The 18,779-nt window shown below is 56.2% G+C and overlaps 3 protein-coding genes and 1 non-coding gene across 8 annotated transcripts in view; 1 reads left to right on the forward strand and 3 right to left on the reverse strand.

The window, feature by feature from the left end:
* The window catches only part of USP24 (ubiquitin specific peptidase 24), a 62,432-nt gene extending 58,833 nt beyond the window's left edge, over window positions 1-3,599 (forward strand). For all 5 annotated transcript variants that reach the window (XM_041421926.1, XM_041421927.1, XM_041421930.1 and 2 more), the window contains exons 65-67: window positions 321-407; window positions 873-983; window positions 1,117-3,599. In XM_041421926.1, the coding sequence (XP_041277860.1) occupies window positions 321-407; window positions 873-983; window positions 1,117-1,179 (261 nt within the window). In that variant the 3' untranslated portion in view covers window positions 1,180-3,599. The remainder of the gene's footprint in view (window positions 1-320; window positions 408-872; window positions 984-1,116) is intronic.
* A 2,975-nt stretch (window positions 3,600-6,574) lies between these two features.
* PCSK9 (proprotein convertase subtilisin/kexin type 9) lies at window positions 6,575-10,647 on the reverse strand. The gene is made up of 12 exons (XM_041421656.1): window positions 10,510-10,647; window positions 10,234-10,419; window positions 9,985-10,120; window positions 9,686-9,813; window positions 9,124-9,265; window positions 8,854-9,050; window positions 8,584-8,767; window positions 8,126-8,296; window positions 7,670-7,818; window positions 7,398-7,563; window positions 6,978-7,159; window positions 6,575-6,736 (listed from the first exon to the last, which is right to left on the reverse strand). The coding sequence occupies exons 1-12, from the start codon at window positions 10,645-10,647 to the stop codon at window positions 6,575-6,577; spliced, it is 1,941 nt and encodes a 646-aa protein (XP_041277590.1).
* A 1,925-nt stretch (window positions 10,648-12,572) lies between these two features.
* TRNAG-CCC lies at window positions 12,573-12,643 on the reverse strand. The gene has a single exon. It is a non-coding gene; the product is annotated as a tRNA-Gly (tRNA).
* A 2,298-nt stretch (window positions 12,644-14,941) lies between these two features.
* BSND (barttin CLCNK type accessory subunit beta) lies at window positions 14,942-17,801 on the reverse strand. Its single transcript, XM_041421887.1, has 4 exons — window positions 17,625-17,801; window positions 16,573-16,652; window positions 15,996-16,235; window positions 14,942-15,227 (listed from the first exon to the last, which is right to left on the reverse strand). The coding sequence occupies exons 1-4, from the start codon at window positions 17,799-17,801 to the stop codon at window positions 14,942-14,944; spliced, it is 783 nt and encodes a 260-aa protein (XP_041277821.1).
* Between the last annotated feature and the right edge of the window lie 978 nt (window positions 17,802-18,779).

An 18,779-nucleotide genomic window follows, 5' to 3' on the forward strand; every position in this document is an offset into this window, starting at 1 on the left:
CTGATAGAGCTTTTCCTCCCACACGTGTAGTGTTTGTTCTTCCCTCTAAACTCAACATAGTTTGGCCAATATATCTTTCATAAATATCCAAGGGCACTCTGGAAGCTTGGAGCTCAGCAGGAGTTGGTTGCTGGTTTGCAGCTGAGGGACAGTAACCTTTGTGGCTGCATTTAAAGTGTCTGTGCCCCAGATCTCCAGCTCGCTGCCAGAGCATTCAGGAAGCTTGTTCCAGTCTTGGTTCACCAACCTCAACTGGTTGAGGCTTTACACAAGTCAAAAATCAAATGGCAAATGTATGGCTTTCTTGGCTTTTTGTGCAGATGTCTGAACATTACTGGGCTCCTCAGAGTAACGTGTCCAATGAAACATCCACTGCAAAAACCTTCCAGCGCACTATTTCAGCACAGGTATGTGTCAGTCCTGGCAGAGCATGTTAAACTTGCTTACTTCTTTTCTTGGAAGCATCTTTGGGATTGGCAACTTTAGTCACCATCCCTGGAAGTGTTCAAAAAATCTGTGGATACAGCACTTGAGGCCATAGTTTAGTGATGAGCATGGTGGTGCTGCTGGTTTGGCCGTTGGACTTGATGATCTTAAAAGGACTTTTCCAGCCTTAATGATTCTGTGATATTTCAGTGCACTTCAGGCTGTTTTTCCTTTGGAAGCTCAGCCCCTGTGGTTGCTCCTGGAGAAAATTAACCCTTGAGTGATGTTAGTGAATGCTCATAGTTACCTGTGGTGACTTGGCTGTCTCACTACAGCAGCTATTACTGTTTTAAAACAATAATAATAAAACAATAAAAATGTTTTAATATGTGAAATGAAGGGATTACCATGACCCCTGACACTCTCTTGGACTGTTTGCAACTCAGGACACTCTGGCCTATGCCACAGCCCTGCTGAATGAGAAGGATCAGTCTGGAAGCAGCAATGGCTCAGAAAGCAGCCCTGCCAATGAGAACGGAGAGAGGCACCTGCAGCAGGTAAAATAAGGGCAGAGTTACCCCTGGTGTGTGCTGTCCTGGGGCTCGGGTCAGAACCATCACTGACCACGCTGTGAACAGCTGTGCATCTTACAAAAGTGACTGTGTCCTTCTCTCCCTGTGTGTTTGAAAGGGCTCAGAGTCTCCTATGATGATTGGGGAGCCTAAAAGTGACCTTGATGACGTTGACCCTTAGAGGAGATCCCTGTGAACACGAGAACCAGCCCAAACATTCAATGCCTGGTCCCTGCTGGAACTGGAGTCGTGTTGCTGATGCCATTGGGAGTCTGGGGGAGCAGTGGCTTCACAGGACCAGAGGAGATGCTGGAGGAGGTTGTTTCCCTGAAAGATAAAAGCATTTTTTAGTCACGAAGGCTTCAGATCAACAAATGCTCTAGAAAACTGCATCTTCACCTGCAGTAGCTTGTGACAGTCCAAAACACCGAAACCAAGTTTGTCAAGAAGATTTTATCAAATACACAAACGCTAGTGGTTGAATTTTTATGTGAACATTAAATGAGTGAATGTAAAACTGTTGCTTTTCTGTGATGCTGCAAAAAAAAAAAAAAATTCTTTTGGTTTTTATACAGGAAAAAAAAAAAAAAAAGAAACAGACTGCCCTTATGTATGGAGGGCAAATTTTTAATCTTTCTGATAATATTGAATAGGAATATTCAAATTTCTGTAAAGATGTGTGATGACTTACATTTCATTGTAAAATATTAGTTAAAGAATGGGTTTACATAAGGACTTCTGTATTTAATATGTCTCCCTGCTAATTTGTAAAGCTCTTGATGAGAAAGATCAGCAGAATTGCTCTGTAAGAAGAGTCATTCCTTACTGAATGATTTGGTAAAGGAGCTCTGGAATGAGTCATCTTTCCCAGTACCCTTCCAAAAACCCTTCAGACAGCTGGGAAGGGCAGTAAAAGAAAAGCTTTGTTCTCTAGGTATGCAAGCATTTATTATTCAAGGATGTTGGTGAATAAAAAGAAAAAGTTAATGAGTAGTTTAAAAGAAAAAAAGCACTTTAAGAAGGAATTCTGTTGCAGTTTTACTCATTAAATTTTTTTAACCTTTGGAGACATATTGAATAAAATGTAGTCTCAGTCATGGATCTGCAATCACTTGCTTATGCTTTGAAATTACTGAGAAAGTTGGTATTGGTTGTATATGATGAATAATTCCTTGAGTTAGCTGGGAACACTGTTGTGCAGATTTTAGAGCAATTTTAACAGAGGGAAAGAAAGAATTGGCTTTATTTGCATTTTCACTTGACCAGGCAACGTTTAAAATATCACAGCTCTTTTAATTTGCTCACAAATAACTGGAAACCAGTTGGGATGATTTGAGCACAGTTTTGTTTTCTATGTCAAGTGCAGTTCAGTGATTTCTGGCTCTGGATTCAAGCTTCTTTTGTGCCAACTAACTTCATCTTTTGTACATTTTGTGTTTGTCACATTTTCTGCACTGCTTTTTGCCTTTATTTATGGATTCTGCCTTACTTTGAAAAAAAATTATATAAACAAACATGCACAGAAACGGGGGACATCTTAAAGAGTGCCTGGGTACCTCCAGAATAGACAAATTTGCCAAGTTAAAGGCACAACCAGCCAAAAAGTGCCTTTTTTTGTTTCTTTTCACACGCTGCTGCCAAAACACAGAGCAGCAGACAGCTTTTCACTGTTGTGCACTAATATTGAAAGTAACCAGTCATGTCACTGTCGGAAGGATCCATGGGATGCGATGTCAGCTGTACAGCTTTGTAACTTATTGTGGGGTAGGATGGATGGCAGGGGGGCACCGTAGTGAATCTCTCACTTTCCTTTTCCAAACAATGTCTTCACAGGCACAGGGCAGAGTTAGCATTTTGTAAATGTTTCTGATGATGTGCTGGGACGTTTTAAATGTGACGCGTATTTTAAATTAATTTGGAATTAATCATTTCTTACGGGCACCCCTCTTCCTTCCTTCCTTCCCCCACCCCCAAATGCTTTGGCAACAGGCCATGAATCTTCCCAAGGAGTCAGTACACAGCGGTGATGGGAAAAGCTGGTCATGTTCCCATGGGTTGGCACCACTTGTCACTTCAGGTTCCTGTTATTTCCTATGGAAACAACATCCTCGACAGCCCAGGCCCAGGGAAGCATTGGTGGGAATTGCATCAGGATGGCTCATCACCACTGTATACTTGAAACCAATACAAACTTTTTCACGGTTCTGCTCACGCTTGTACAAAGTCAGTGGTTATAATTTGCAATAAGATGATATTTGATCACTTATTTTTGTTTCCAGCTGCTGTCATTTGAACCTGCTGAAGATTATTTTTTGGAAAATAGAGTTCGACAAAAGGAAAAAAAAAAAAACCAAACTAGTTTTTGTGTAAATTGTGATGCATTTATATGTTGTAATTTTTACTGCCAATCTTTTTGGATGAAAATGTTTTTATACAGCTTACAAAATGTTCAGTGAGGAGCAGCCACAGCCTGCCTGTGAGCGCTCAGGGAGATATTGTCCAATTAATGCATAGACATTTGGCACTGGAAAAATAGGCAGTCTTGATGAACAGTCTTGGGATTCCTGGTCAATGGAATAAAGTTATTCCTTTCACAGAAAAGTAGTGTAATCTTTAGACTGTGCACACGCTGCTACACTCTGCTCTTGTTGATCCTCGTATCCTGAACCTCCTTGGGCCAGCCCTGCAGATGCTGAGCTCCTCAGGGGGGCCCTGACTGCTGTTTTGGCTCCTGTCCAGAGTCAGTGGAAGCAGCTGGGTGGCCCTGGAGCTGCCCTGCTGTACGTCCTTATGCCACAGCACGTGCTGGGGCTCTGTCCCCTCTGTACCTCTGTGAGCTCCTCCTGACCCCAGCACAGTGAGTTACCCTGGCCACGCTCACAGTGGTGGATTAGAGCGGATTTTGTGTGTCAGATCCGAGATTTGTGGGCCAGCTGGGTGTGAATTCTTCCTGCCTCCCCCAGGGGCACGGGCCAGAGGGTGCACACGGAGCTGGTGTTCCATTGCTCACTTGTTTGGGGACCAGGAGCTGCCATCCCTGCTCTGCCTTTGCCCCCTGCTCTAAGGACAAGGACTTTGACTTTTCCAGCCTGACACTGCCTCTGCTCTCCCCTGGCGGTCCTGGGAGCGTGCACTTGCAAAGTGCTGCCAGGACTGGGATCAGCGACCCTGGGATCAGCATCCCTGGGATCAGCATCCCTGGGATCAGCCCTGCTCTCCTGACCGTGAGAGGCTTTTCCACCTACCCACATACAAGGCAAAAAGCAAGGGCTAATCTCTTAATATTGTTTCCTTCTACCAGGCTTATGAAGGCTTGAGCTGAGCTGGGGGAGCTCTGTCTGGCTTATCAGGCGTGGAAAATGCTCACAGCTTGTGCTGGATCCTCCCCTCTCACAGGGCAGGCAGCGGAGCTGAAATCCTGATGTGTGTTTTGAGAGGTGACAGCCCAAGGAGCCTCCTGAAAAATCACCCTCGGTGTCAGAGCTGTCCAGGAGCTCTCAGGCTGACATCCCTTTTTCTTTTCTGCCTCTTTGTGCAAAATGCAGGTTCCAGCTGAATGAAATTATGGGCTGTAATTATGTCCATGTTATATAATTACATGTTTAGATTAGGGTTGGGCTTTTGCCAGCTTTAGTTAACAAGTTAGAATTAGTTTCAACCTTTCAAAGTGGTGTTTTGTGCTGGGTTTGTCTTCCCTTGCCAATTAACGCCGGAGTAACGGAGCTGCAGGGGGCTTTTGGGTTGGGAAAAACACCCAACCCCGCCGAGTCTGACAGCTTAACCTGGAGCTTGTGATATCAAACTGTGGTTTTTTTTCATCTATCCTCAGATAACACCACAAAAATTACATCTTGTAGCACCAGGAGGCTGCTAAACAGAGAGAAAAGTGAGACCCAGCTTTGGTGGCTGCTGTTGGCATCTCTCTGAGCCAAGCTTTGTCTCCTTCCTGGGGCTCCAGCCCTTCCCAAGTGAAGGAACAGCAGCAACCCAAGTTCAAGGGCGCATTCCCAAAGCTGCCTGATGTTTGTTTCCATAACTGGAAGCTTTTCCCTGCACCACTGTTGTTAAAACAAACTTCTGGTCTCGTGTGTGTGGGGACAACACAGTCCCAGAGCACAACCCGGCTGTGGGCAAGGGTGCCTGTGCTGTCTGTGCCAGCTGCCATCCAGCAGCACCTTGGATCCCAGGCAGGGATCAGATCCCACGTGGAGGCCTGGGGCTGCTCACTGACAAAGCCAATTCCCTGCTGGATGGGTCCCCCTTCCCTCTTCCAGACCAGTGCTTCTCAGCCTTTCCCTGCTGTTGGCATCTCTCTAAGCCAAGCTTTGTCTCCTTCCTGGGGCTCCAGCCCTTCCCAAGTGAAGGAACAGCAGCAACCCAAGTTCAAGGGCGCATTCCCAAAGCTGCCTGATGTTTGTTTCCATAACTGGAAGCTTTTCCCTGCACCACTGTTGTTAAAACAAACTTCTGGTCTCGTGTGTGTGGGGACAACACAGTCCCAGAGCACAACCCGGCTGTGGGCAAGGGTGCCTGTGCTGTCTGTGCCAGCTGCCATCCAGCAGCACCTTGGATCCCAGGCAGGGATCAGATCCCACGTGGAGGCCTGGGGCTGCTCACTGACAAAGCCAATTCCCTGCTGGATGGGTCCCCCTTCTCTCTTCCAGACCAGTTCCCCAGGGGACCTGCTGTCTATGAAAGCAGACAAAGGACCACAAGAGCACAGGTCTATGAATTTTATTTTAAAAAGACATTTATAAAACGCTCATTTATAAAACTCCAAGTAAATATTTAAGGTACAAATGTAAAAACAAAGGTGCTATGAAGCTTTTTTTTGTTTTTTTTTTGTTTTTGTTTTTGTTGGGGTTTTTTTAGGAATTACAGCCTCCTACAGTTCTGTATCTTGGGAAGACCTGAAACTGTTAACACATAACACCAGCAGATCATTAACTTTGACTCAACAACAAAAAAAAAGCACTAATGAAGCAGTAGCTGACTGTAGCAATGCAGATAAAAATCTAATTAACCAAGCAGGCTGTTTAAACTAAAGCCCTTACACTTGACTCAAAAGTAAAGAAATCTCCTAGGAATACGATTAGGCAATTATAAAACTGCCCAAAAATGGCTAAACTAAGATTTTCCAAGTGCTAAGCAGCATTGGCTGACAACTAATGAGCAACTAAGCAGGAAAGGAAGGAGTGATCCTCACAACACTTTTTTTCTTTAAAAAATGGTGGATTTTTCCTATGCTGGGTGACAACAGCACGGCTTGTTCTGTCAAAGTGCTTGTAGGAAGACCCAGAGCATGGCAGGGAAAGGATTCTGGGATGACTCCAGTGATGGGACAGGGCTCCAGCTGCACGGGGGGTGCTTGGAGAGCTCTTGAAGAGCCACCCTGGATGCTGGCCTGGATCCTGACCCCGCTGTGCGCGAGGCGGAGACAACTTCGGCCATCGGCTGCGTGTCGGAGCATGGATTGTTCTGGAAACCTGGAAAGGCACTGAGCCAGGGACACAGCGCTCCAGCAAGGGCTCCATCCCTGCTGTGCCACAGGAGCCACCCCTCAGCTCAGCCTGTCCCTACTGCCGGCTCCGGCAGCAAATGGCCACGGCCGAGCTGCTGCCAGGAACGGCGGCTGCCACGCAGGAATTGTCCTCGGCGTAGGCTCCCGTGGAGCCAGGGCTCCGGGACAGGGAGTTACAGCCCGTCAGCGTCCAGCCATCCTCACAGGACACTGTCACCTAACGGGGAGGAGAGGTCACCACCCACGGGTCAGCAAAGGGCCAGGGGCTGCCCGTCCCCGAGGGCCCCACAGTTCAGGGTGTGTGACTCTGTCACCCCGCTGCACGGGGTGTCCCATTGCAGCTGGGGACAGCAGGCAAGGCTGGGGTCGGGACAGCCACACCCAAAAGCCATCAGGGTGGCAGAGGGACAGCAGAGACAAAGAGAACAGCACGGCAGAGGGGCAGGGCCCATCCCTACCTTCTCCTCGTGTTCCAGGGCCACGTGCTCCTTCAGCCGGCACTCGAGGCTGGCACTGGGGCAGCACAAGGCGTGGGCCATCGCCTCTGTCCTGCTGGCACAGCGGCTGGGCCCCCTCCCCAGCCCCTCCACGGGCCTGCCACCAACACCCAGCACCACGGATGGGGAGTGGAAACTGCACCCTGCCCGGGGCAGAGGGGATATTGGCACAGGGCAGCCATGGCAGCATCCCAGTGCACGCACTGCTGCCAAGGATGCGCCCTGCACCTTCCTCCCTCCAAGCACACAGCACATGCACCCCTTCCCTACCACCCCAGCAACCACACCCACCCTTTTACCCCCAAATCCCAGAGCTTTTCTGGAAGAAACACCCTTGTCCATCAGGCTCAGAGGTCTGTAACCCCGCGTGTTGGGTGTTACCAGTCAGCACGGTGTCTCCTGGCGAGCACTCGGCCCCCTGGGCCCCCGGGGAGCTGGCCTTGATCCGGCACTCAGCCCTGGGCCACGTGCAGCACCTGGCGATGGCATAAACCCCCTGGCCCTGGAAGGCGTTGAGGGCCACGCACTGCTTCTGCCCGTCCTTGTCCTGGGCGCGGGGCAGCACAGCGTCACCGGGGCCTCGGGGGGCTGGGGACACCCCTCCGAGGGCAGCGGGCCCTGCAGGGGCAGCAGCTCTGCCCCGCTCTGCTCACCTCCACGTGCTCTCCCAGCCGGCTGCCGCTGCGGGAGAAGCTGGAGCAGCTGAGCATCTCCTCGGTGCTGGCGCAGCGAGCCACGGCCCTGGAGAGCCGGGAGAGCCCCGAGCGCGCCGACCACACCGAGCGGCAGAGCAGCGGCCCCTCTGCAACGGGGCCGGGGAGGGGGACAGCCTCAGTGCCACCCTCAATGTCACCCTCAGTGACACCCACACACCCTCAGTGCCCCCCTCAGTGTCACCCACACACCCTCAGTGACACCCTCAGTGCCACCCTCAGTGTCACCCAGCACCCACCGACCAGGCTCCATCTCGCCCATCCATGGATGCAGCCAGGCTCAGCCGTCCCCGGCACAGCCCGGAGGACATTCCCTGCTGTGCCTTCACTCCGGCACTTTTTTTCCTGGCAAGAGCAGAACTCTGCCGAGCACCCAGCAGGCAGCGAGGTCCTTACCTGCTGCCAGCCGGGCGGGCAGCGCTGCCACGCTGTTGGGTGTCTGGAGGCGCTGCTCCTGCGGGATCCACGCCGTGTCCATGGCGTTCTTGGTGGAGAAGCGCAGGAGGCGCTGGCGGAGCTCGGCCGGGCTCAGCTGGGGCTCGGCGCTGAGCAGCACGGCCGCGATGCCTGCAAGAGCCCGGGGGCCGCAGTGACAACCAGAGAGGACAGAGCCACCCACGCAGCGCTGCCGTGGGCAGCGCGGCTCCAGAGACACGGCAGAGCATCTCTGCAGCCCATCGCCCACACGCGCGGGGTGCGGGAGCGCTGCGCAGGCTGCCGCGCCCGGATGAGACAAACCAGGGGAGTCAGGGAACATGGGGGGAAAATGCCCCCAGCTCAGGCATGCCTGGAGCCCTGTGCCAGCACCAGCAAGCGGAGGGCCAGCCCTCCCTGCCCCTCAAAGCGCAGCTCGCCTGCCACATGCGCGGCCGCCTGCGACGTCCCGCTCCGCGCTGTGAAACACGTGCTGCAGTCGCTGGAGGCGCCGATGATGTCGTCCCCCGGGGCAAACAGGTCCACGCAGCGGCCAAAGTTGGTGCCCAGGGTGCCGATGGAGGCAGGTCGGTCCTCGCTGTCGGTGGCACCGACCGTGATGACCTGGCAGTGACAGAGAGCAGGGCAGGGATGGCGCGCCCAGCCCAGCCCTCGCTGACCCGGAGCCTCAGCGGTCCCCACAGCCGTACCTCCGGCTCGGAAGCAGGCGAGTAGAGGCAGGCATCGTCCTTGTAGTTGCCGGCAGCCGCCACCATGACCGCTCCGGTCCGTGCCAGCCGCCGGCAGCCCGCGTTCAGCGCGGGGCTCCGCGCTCCGGCCAGGGGCAGCAGCACCACCCGCGGCGCGAAGGGCTGAGCCTCCAGCGTCCTCCCGATGAACTCCAGGGCTGCGAGCGACAAGACACCATGGCAGGAAGCTGCGGGAGGGACCCTGCTGCTCTGGGGGCGGGGGTGACTCACCCATGAGGGTGCCGCTGACGGTGCCCTTCCCCTGGCAGCTCAGCACGCGGAGGCTGCGGATGCTGGCGCCCCTGGCCACGCCGGCGTCGCGCCCGCTCAGCACCCCGGCCACGTGGGTCCCGTGGCTGTCACACTGGCTGGCCTGGCACGGGCACCGCAGTGTCGTGCCCCAGCCCGTTCCATCAAAGCAGGTTTGCAATCCCACCGCGTGCCCGCCACCCCTTTCCCACCTTGGTTCTCTCTTACCCGACACACACCCGTGCTACCGCATCAAAGCAGGTTTGCAATCCCACCCCTTTCCCACCTTGGTTCTCTCTTACCCGACACACACCCGTGCTACCCTCGAACACTTTCCTAGAGAGTGCCCGACTCAGCCATATCTCCAAACAGACCACCTTGAGGCTCCCAATAGACCACAGCTCTTGTTGCCCATCCTGCCCAGCATTTTGGTCCGGGCCAAGTGTCTCCCTTGTCCTGGAAAGCCTCGCAAGCTTGGGCAGGATTTGGTGGACGCAGGCGGGTGCTCTGGCCAGGATGCAGCGTGCGGCACCTCAGGACTCACCTGCCTGTGGAAGTGGGTGCCATCCTCCTCGGGGATGCTCTCGAAGCCAGTCACAGTCACCCTGCCCTCGATCTCCCGGTGGGTGCTCTGCACGCTGCTGTCCAGCAGGTAAATCTCGGCCAGGTCACCTTTGATCTGCCAGGGGTGCAGCGGGGGGAAAGGCAACCACCACCACGGTCAGCACAGGCCACCTGGGCTGCTCCCAAAATGCAGCACCATGGAGCAGAGGAATATTCCCACCCCTCAAGTTAAGGAGAGGGGACCTGACTCTTCCTCAAAGCCTCGCTCCCCTCACACACCCCAGCGCTTACTGGGAGGGCTGTAGGCGCCCGAGCCGGGCTGTGGCGGTACGATCCTGCCCAGGTTCCAGGGAATGCTCTGCGCAAAGACGTAGGCATCCTCCTCAATGTACTTCACCTGCGGCAGCTTCAGCGCCTGCGGGGGGGACACAAAGCTCCCGTTTCCCCCCGAGGCAGGGGCTCCCACTCCCACCAGCGCCCACCGCAGCCGCTGTCCCCTGCCACCACCCTGTCCTCCGCTCCACGTACCGCGTCCAGCACGTCGCTGCTCATCCTCACCAGGAAGGCGGGCAGGAGGTGGAAGACGTGCAGCAGCTCTGCCGGGTGTCCCCGCCGAGCCGCCCGGGCCTGCAGCCGCCGGGCCGTGCCTCGCAGCTCGGCCTCGCTGCCCGCCCGCAGCATCACCACGTAGCGCCCGGGCAGCCGCCAGGACGCCTGCGGGGACACGAGCACCGGGCTGGGCTTCGGGACACACACACACACACACAGAGGAGCGTGGCTGTCCCCCCACCCCGCGCTCCTCACCTTGGCGGCGCGATGGAAAGCAGCGGATCGCGGAGGGGCGGCCCCGACGGCGGCTTCCCCCTCCTCGGCCGCTCCCGGGGCCAGAACCAGCTCCGCCAGCGCCAGCACCAGCACCAGCTCCAGCGCCCGCGGGGACATCCCGCACCCGACGGGCAGCGCCGGGACCCCCGGAGCCGGGGACGGCACCGGCGGGACCCCCTGCGAGACCGCCGAGGGGCCGGAGCGCACCCGCGGGGCCGCGGCGCAGCCGAGGGGCTGGAGCGGGGCCGGGGAGCTGGAGCGGAGCCGAGGGGCCGGAGCGCACCCGCGCAGTCCCGGAGCGCAATCCCGGTGCGCACCCGCGCAGTCCCGGAGCGCAGCGGCGGCCGCGGCTCCGCCGTCTGGCCGGGGCTCAGCGCGGCGGGGCGGGGATCACGCCACGGCCGCCGGCCCCGTGGAGCAAACCGGGCGGGTTAAGCATTAACGGGGCCGAGGGGAGAGGGCAAACGGGGCCGCTGCTCACCCCGGGTCCCGGCGGGTCGCTGGGGGCTCTGGCGAGCAAAGCGCAGCCGCTCAAGGACTGTTCTCAGAAAGGGCTGAAAGCTTTAATGTGCCTCCTACTGCCTCACTCCACGAATGATTTCCCGGGAAATCCTCTAATCCTGTTTGGGCATTTTTTACAGAGTCGTCACACATCGCAAATGCCCTTTTTTTGCGGGATGATTGCGGCGCTTTCCCGCGGGTCTCCACGCCGCTTCCCACCTCCGCCCTCCCGCAGCATCGGGATCCACACTGCCCCACATGTCCAGTGACCTTCAGCAAACCCCGTCCCTGCTCCCGGCTTTTCAGGGAAACAGGAATACATTTGTGGTTTTGGCTGGTTATTTATAAGCTCCTCAGAGGTTATATGTTTATATGGATGCACATGTTTTATACAGATGTGCGTGTTTCGTGTGGATTTGTAGGGTTGTATGAATATATATTTTACATGGTGTACATGTTATAATTATGTGTATGGTTTGTATGCACATAAATGCTTTATGTGGATGTGTGTGGTTTGCATGCACCTATATGTTTTAAACAGATGAACGTGGTTTATAATTATGTCTGTGGTTTGCATGGACATTAATGTTTTATAAGGATGTGCATGGTTTATATGGATGGGTGTGTTTTATACGGATGTGAACAGTTTGTAGGGGAAATGTTGATTTTTTTTTTTTTTTTTTTTTTTTTTTTTAATGAGACCTCAAGTGGGAGCCTGACCTCTGGTTCAGGTAACTGCAGGGACACCAGACCCTGCTTGTCACCCCGGTGCTGCAGAGAGCTGACACTGGAAGGGGTCAGCGTTCAGGACACTGATCATGGGATCGAGCTTCACTCCTAATTTTTGGCTCAGCTTCCTCGGTGCTGCGAAGTCCCACAACGCACCACTGGGGCCTCAGGAGGCTTCTGAGACAGCTGAGCACAGGGGGACCCCATCTCAAGGGGGACAGTCTCCCTCTCCCTGCAGCCTTTCCCTGCGTTTTTGCACAGGGGACAATCTGTGTTCCAGGGAAGGACGGAGGGAGGGGGTGGCAGAGGTTCCCCCGTTCCACGTGCATCCCCACATGCTGAGGAACCATGGAGGTCTTGGAAGCCTGGGAAGGGATCCGGCCACAGCTCTCACACTCCAGGAGTGGGTATCTGCAGAAAGGTTATTTTTTTGTTTTTTTGGTTTTTTTTTTAATTGAGAATTATTCAGAAATAGCCCAAAATTTGCACCTTGTGCAGAAGAGCTCTATTTCAGTCCTGGCTCCCTGTGGGGCTTCCAGCGTGTGTGTCTGTGTAAAGGAGGGGGTGGGCTCCTGTTGAGGAGGGAGGAAAGAGAGAGCAGAGGAGGCATCAGAGATCTCAACAAGGAGGAAGGGGAAAGGTCCCTAATCCCTGCGGGGGGAGAAATGGGCTCCGGGACGTGCGGACACAGCGCTGGGCCGAGCATCCCGTCGGTAAAAAGAAACTCCCACAAATTTTGGGAGACCTCCACGTCTGCCCGCGCCTTAACACTGCACTACCACAACTTAGAAAAGGCTACATGGACCGCGTCCTGCACCAGCCGGGAATCGAACCCGGGTCGCAAGAATGGGAATCTTGCATGATACCACTACACCACTGGTGCGCTGTTGCCGCGTCCCCCCGCCCGCCGCCAAGCGCCGGGACAGCGACAGCCCCGTCCTGCCGAGTGGCACTGCCGAGGGTCCCTCTCCATCCTTCGGCCGCCAGCCGCGATGAGAGGCGGAGGGTGACACGCGTGGGCAGCGAGCTGTCCCCCCTGCGCGGGCGGAGCCACAGCCGGGGCTGCTGGCGGCGCTTAATCCGTGCAGGAATGTCGCGGGTCCCGCAATGTTTAACCTGGGCCGGCGCGGGATGCTGTGCCGGGGGTGGGGGATGCACAGCCAGCTGCGTGAAGGGTTCCATGCGGGAGAGGGTCCAGGCTGGGTGTCAGCCCCCTGCCCTGCCTCTGCCGGGAGGAATGCTTCTGAAAAGCAGATTTATTTTGCCAAAAAATGAGAGTGAGTGCCAAGGCATGAGGTAGGAATCTCTTCTGTGAGGAAATTCCGGGAGAGTGTTCAGCCTGGAGAAGAGCCTTAGAGCCCTTCAGCACAGAGATTACAGGAGAGCAGGGAGGGACTTTGGATGTGAGGCCCTGGCACAGTTTTCCCAGGGAAGCTGTGGATACCCCATCCTTGGACACATTCAAGGCCAGGATGGACGAGCCTTGGAGCAACCTGGTCTGGTGGAAGGTGTCCCTGCCCATGGAGGGGGCTTAGAATAAGATGATCCTTAAGGTCCTTTCCCAGCCCAAACCTTCTGTGGTTCTATAGGTAAAAGCTTCTGGGTCTCCACCAGATCCCCACACTCCACAGGAGCAGTGACAGAGTGACATCCTGCCCTGGGCACCCTCTGAAACTCAGTGAGGCATGGCTCCATCCAAACAGCCTTCCCAGAGCCACCACACTCACCCTGGGAATGACAGGCAGGAGCTGAGTCCATGCAATCAATCTGGTAATGCTTCCCCCTGGAGAGCAGCTCACAACCCTGTGCCAATGTTTAGCCAACACTGGAGCCTTCACTCCCCACCCTGCTGTTGCCCATAAACAGCCCAGTGCTCCCTGCCCTTCTGCCTGGCTGCTTTGGTGACACCAAGGTGAGCCAAGGGTGCAGGATTGTCACAGGGGTGTGACACCTCAGGCACAGCCTTTCCTTGCACACCCTGCCCTGTACCAGCCAAGCACTCCTGGGTGGCAGGGAGCACAGGAACATCCCTGCAGGGCTCTGTGCCCCATCCCCCTGGGCTGCTGGGCACAGCTGTCCCCCACTTTTCCGCTCGGGGGGTTGCAGCTGCAGGTTTTTAAGCTCCCTTCCAGCTGAGTTCTGTGATTCTATGGAATTTGCTGAAGTCTCCTCTGCCAGCAGACGTGTGCTCCCAAGCCTCCTGGGGCCATGCCAGGCACAGGCAGATCCAGCCCAGCTTTCCCAAAACAGAGCTAGGGACTCTCAGCATCCCCGTGCTGTTGGATGCTCTGATCCAGACCCAGCTGCCCTGGGGAGGCTCAGCCTCACAGATCCCTGCAGTCCTGAGCAGCCAAAGGTTGTGTCTCCCACCAGCTCTGCCCTCTCTGTGTGCTGGAGCCAGGCTGTGGAGAGCCCCTGTGCTGTCCCTGTCACGGTGACAAGCCAGGCTGAGATCCACACACGTGGTTTGGGACAAACACCTTTTATTCACAGAAAGTTTGGGCACGGTGGGTGCCAGCCTGCAAAGCCACCTGCAGCTGTTGACACCGACCCAGCAGACAGTGTGCAAAGCCACAACCTCAAGTGCCACCACCACGGTTTTGGCTCAGCTGTGTCCTCCCCACTGTGTCCCCAGGAGGGCTGGAAGCTGGTCCTTGTGCAGGAGGTAGGGGACAGCACGATCTGTCACCTCCATCCCCCCTCTCCCAGCCCGGAGATGTGAAGGCTGCCTGCTGCAGGGGACTCAGGATCGAATTTTAATTTCAGCAGAGCTTGGGTAAGTGGGAAAAAGACTTTGAGGACAACTCTGCCTGATAAAACCCACTGCACTGAGCAGGTTTTACCTACCTGATCCTGCTCCAAACAGCACAGCCAATCCTTTCCCTTCCCAAGCACAGCACTTAGCCCAGATCCTGCCCAGCCCAGCTTCTCTGTGCCCACCCAAATGGCTCTGGCGAGGAGGCCTTGTCCCATGTTCTGTTGAATTCAGGAGCTGGGAGTTCCCCCTTTGGGTCTGGGGGAAATGACAGCCTCCTGAGCGGCTGGGTGTGCACCAGGGCTGCAGCACGGCACAGGGACAGGCAGGATCCTTTTGGGGACAGCCCCCTTTCCTCCAGGCTACGACCTGTGCGTCCCCTCCATGAGGTGAGTCCATGCCAAGTGACCATTTTTTTCCAGAAAATCAGTTTTCAGGCTCAGAGAGGCCATCACCCTCCTGGAGCAGAGCATCCGGCTCCTCCTGGAGCCCGTAGTAGAGCTCATCCTCCTTCCCGGCGCCTTTCCAGGGGGCTCGGGGCTGCTCTCCCCGCTCCGGGGAGCTGCTCGGGGGGCGGCCGGAGTGGCTGGAGCAGGGCAGGGTCCGGCTCTGCGGCGTGGGGCTGCCGGGCACGGAGCCCTCCAGCGATGGCGTGTCCATCTCATCCAGCAGGGATGCCAGCGGAGCATCCCGCGGGGCTGGCCGGGCGGCGCTGCGGGGACACGGGGACACCGAACACGGCTGAGCAGGAGCTGCGGTCCCGCCGGAACCGGCATCACCGGCATCACCAGTCCCCTCGCTGGGTGCCTGGAGGAGCCTGGGATGTCTGTCCCTATCCCAGCCCTCGGTGCCTGCTTTTTTGGGGACACCTGCCTGCCCAGGGGGTGAAGTAGTGGCTGTCCTTGCACTTCCTGAATCTGCAGCTGGGATGGGAAAGCACTGCACCCATCCCAGCCATAGCTACATTTTGGCAGGTGTCTGAGTCCTCTGCCCTGAGGCTGAACAGAGACCCCCATCACGTGCAGAGCCCTCTGGGACCTCCCAAACCAGTGCTTGGGCATCATATGTGGCATCTGGTTTGAGGGTGACGTGCTGTGCGTCTCATTTCTATCAAAGTCTGACCAGGAACTTTGGGGTTACTGTTGTGAGGGACTCTGTTTATATTGATAAAATTAAATAAAAGCAAAATGTGAAAACACAAACATCAAAATGCAAATTACAACCAGAGGCCACCTAAATTTCCTCCTGGGAAATAATTTGGTTCAGAGACTCCTCATGGGTTGAGACACCATCCCCACCATCCAGTGGGGCCAAGGGTGTGGAGGCTCAGTGCTGTGAGAGCAGCAAAACCCCTCGGCATCCTCTCCCTCTCCATCCTCTCCTTCCCCATCCTCTCCCTCCCCCAATACTGGGGGTCTGATCCCCTCATTTTCACTCCCCATCCCACCAGTGCCACCCCAAGCCCGCAGGCATCACCTACCAGCTGCCTGCTGCTGTTTCCAGGCGGGGTGCCAGGTCCTGGAGGGGGTCTCCAGCCCCCAGCTCCCTGTGGATCTCTGCCTTGGCCTGCAGGGCTGGCTGGGAGCAGCTGCGGGACCGGGGCTGCGCCGTGCCCGGGGGTGGGGCCGAGCTGACCGCCTGCCTCTGGATCTGCTCGTAGGATGGCAGGCTCTTCTCGTAGCTGCTGCTGGCCTCTTGGCTGGGGCAGGGGGAAATCAAGCTGCAGGCAAAGGGATGACAGGGTGCTGAGCAGAGCTGGACGCCATGGAGCTGGGAGATGCTCAGGCTCATGCACACAGGGCTCCATCACCTGAGGGAGTGGCTTTAGAGGCCACCAAGGCCATGTCACTGCCCACACCAGCAGCAGAGCCAGGGCATGCCTGCAGGAACACCGCTGGATGCTCTGCCTCCCCCAGCATTCCTCAGGCTCAGCCCTGGGCAGGCTCAGGCAGCTCTCACCTCTCCCAGCCTGATCCCTGCTTGGCATTTTGTGCTGTCCCCAGTGTCAGACCCTGCCCTCAGGGCACACACATCCGTCACCCTGCTGTGGGACCCACCCGGTGTCCTTCTGTGGCAGCACCGTGGGTTTGTGGTCCAGGAACTGCTTGGCCTCGAGGTCCGCAGGGACGAATGTTATCTGGGGAAAAGAGAGCAGAGCCCAGGGGCTGTGCTGGGCATCACAGGCACCCTCACCCTCATAGTGGGGAAAGGGCCAGAGTGTCCCTTCAGCTGGGTTTAGGGTCTTTTCCCACCAAATTTGGATGTTTTCCTTGGAAATGGCACTTTTGAGGGAAATCAGTAAGGAATGAATGAGTCCAGCCCAGCCCTGCTCTCAGTGCCTTTCCCCCTGTGGGGTCACACGTGTCCCCAAGCCCAGAGGGAGTCACAAGGCCCACACAGGAGGTCACTGGTCAGGGACCACGCCCAGGGTGTCCCATCCTGGAGCCTCAAGCACGGTGGCAAAGCCACATCTCCCTCCTAGCTGGGGCTGAGCTCAGCTTTGAGGGGAGCTGGTTTCTGCTCCACCCCAGTCCCAGGGAACACAGCTGCTTCCGGAGGTCCCAGCTGGTCCTGGGTCCTGAAGTGGCTCCCCCACATTTTGGAGGGCAGCCAGGTTGTTGATGGGCCATCCAGCGGTGCCCAGATCAGTCCTACAGATGCCCTCTCCTTGGAAAAAGCCCTTTTCTGCCAGAGCCGTTTCCCAGGGCAGGGACGCGTGGCTGCGCTCCGTGCCCTCTGCCAAGGAGACTGCCGGGACCCTCCCACCTCCATGGCCACCACAGTCCCTTCTTGGGATTCCTGGGAGCCTGCCAAGCCCCGGATCCCAAGGAAGGGCTGCTTGGGAGAGAGGAACACAAGTTTCTTTCCTTGGGATTATTCCCTGCTGCCTGTTTGAAAGCAAAGCCCCGGGCGCAGGGGGTGAAGGAGATGGGGGCACATCCTGCAGGCATCAGCAGGGCACAAGCCTCCCAAAACAATTCCCCTTCCAGATTGCTGCAGCTGGCTTCCCCTGGGGAAACTGAGGTTGCACATCCACAGCAGCCAAAGCCCCCCAAATACAGCTGAGCCCTCGAGACCCCAGAGTTCCCAGCAGCAGAAGGGATCCTACCTTTGGGTAGCACTGGCACATGCTCCACGTGATGCCCACGGCTACGAGCAGCACACCCAGGACACAGAAGGTGATGTAGTACTGGGGCTTTTCCATGCTCATGATGAACATCCCCAGCATCACCAGGAAGAAGCCCAAGATGATGAACCCGTAGCGGAAGGTCTTCTCCTCTGCCATGGGCTCTGGGTGGGAGAGGCAGGAGGAAAGACTTTGGGAAGCCCGTCCACCTGCGGCTGCTGCCTGCTGAGTACACCTGCAGCACAAGGCAAGGAGTGGTTTCTCTTTCCAGAGGCTGCCAGGAGCTGAGGATCAGCTGCACGTCGAGCTGGTCCTGCCCAGGGCTGAGCCAGCCAGTTTTTAATGGGTTTGTAATGAATGCAAACACTGCCCCGCCGTTCACACTCCAGTGGAGCCACCCGGCACGTGTCCGGGTAACCTTCCCTGCAGGCACGCTCAGCCAGACCCCACACCTTGGGAAGGGACAGCGGGGACAGGGAACACGGCTGCAGGGATGGGGACCCGGAGACCAGCTGGTGCTGCCGGGATTTTCCCAGCCCTGGGCACTGGAGCTGGACTCGGTCATAAATCAGAGCTGGCACAGCCCCAGAGAAGGGGGATGCCAGGGCCCAGCACGTTCTCAAGGGCTAAGGGGCTGCAACAGGAAAAGAGGGAATGCTCCAGGGTCCTTTGTGGCAGCACAAAGGACCCTGGAGGGTCTTTTGGAGCAGACCCTGCGTTGCTCTGGCTGAATGCTAAGGCTGCCTCACTGGGCTGTGAAGGAGGAACTAAAGCCAGAAAAGGATGGAGTGAGGTTGATCCACCCAGGGAGAGTAAAGACAAAGTGTCCCTGTGCCCTGTGTACACTTAAGTTGGAAATGGGGTGTTAAAAGGTGTCTCCTTCCCACCACACATGAGCCACAGTGTTTGTTTTATTCCCTTGATTTATTCCCTTGATTTATTCCCCTGATACACCTGGTTTATGACAAATAATTCTATTATAAACAGTATGTTAGACGTGGCCGTGGCTCCTCAGCCACTCTGCAGCCCTGCAGGGCCTCAGGGGGCCCAGGGCAGCGCTGAGTTCTGGTGGGATGCAGGACCTGGCAGCAGCCCCTGCCACAGCTTTGGGCAAGGCTGCACGCCCACCCATGGCGC

Source organism: Onychostruthus taczanowskii, unplaced genomic scaffold (genome assembly GCF_017590055.1).
Source record: "Onychostruthus taczanowskii isolate IOZ18803 unplaced genomic scaffold, ASM1759005v1 scaffold7, whole genome shotgun sequence".
NCBI lineage: Eukaryota > Metazoa > Chordata > Aves > Passeriformes > Passeridae > Onychostruthus > Onychostruthus taczanowskii.

Coding starts and splice junctions, on each gene's coding strand:
- PCSK9 (XM_041421656.1), bottom strand. CDS start 10,647: ATGTCCCCGCGGGCGCTGGAGCTGGTGCTGGTGCTGGCGCTGGCGGAG. Junction 10,420..10,509: donor CTTTCCATCGCGCCGCCAAG/GTGAGGAGCGCG, acceptor GTGTCCCCGCAG/GCGTCCTGGCGGCTGCCCGG. Junction 7,564..7,669: donor GGCTGGGAGAGCACGTGGAG/GTGAGCAGAGCG, acceptor CCCCGCGCCCAG/GACAAGGACGGGCAGAAGCA.
- BSND (XM_041421887.1), bottom strand. CDS start 17,801: ATGGCAGAGGAGAAGACCTTCCGCTACGGGTTCATCATCTTGGGCTTC. Junction 16,653..17,624: donor TGTGCCAGTGCTACCCAAAG/GTAGGATCCCTT, acceptor TCTTTTCCCCAG/ATAACATTCGTCCCTGCGGA. Junction 16,236..16,572: donor CTGCCACAGAAGGACACCGG/GTGGGTCCCACA, acceptor CTTTGCCTGCAG/CTTGATTTCCCCCTGCCCCA.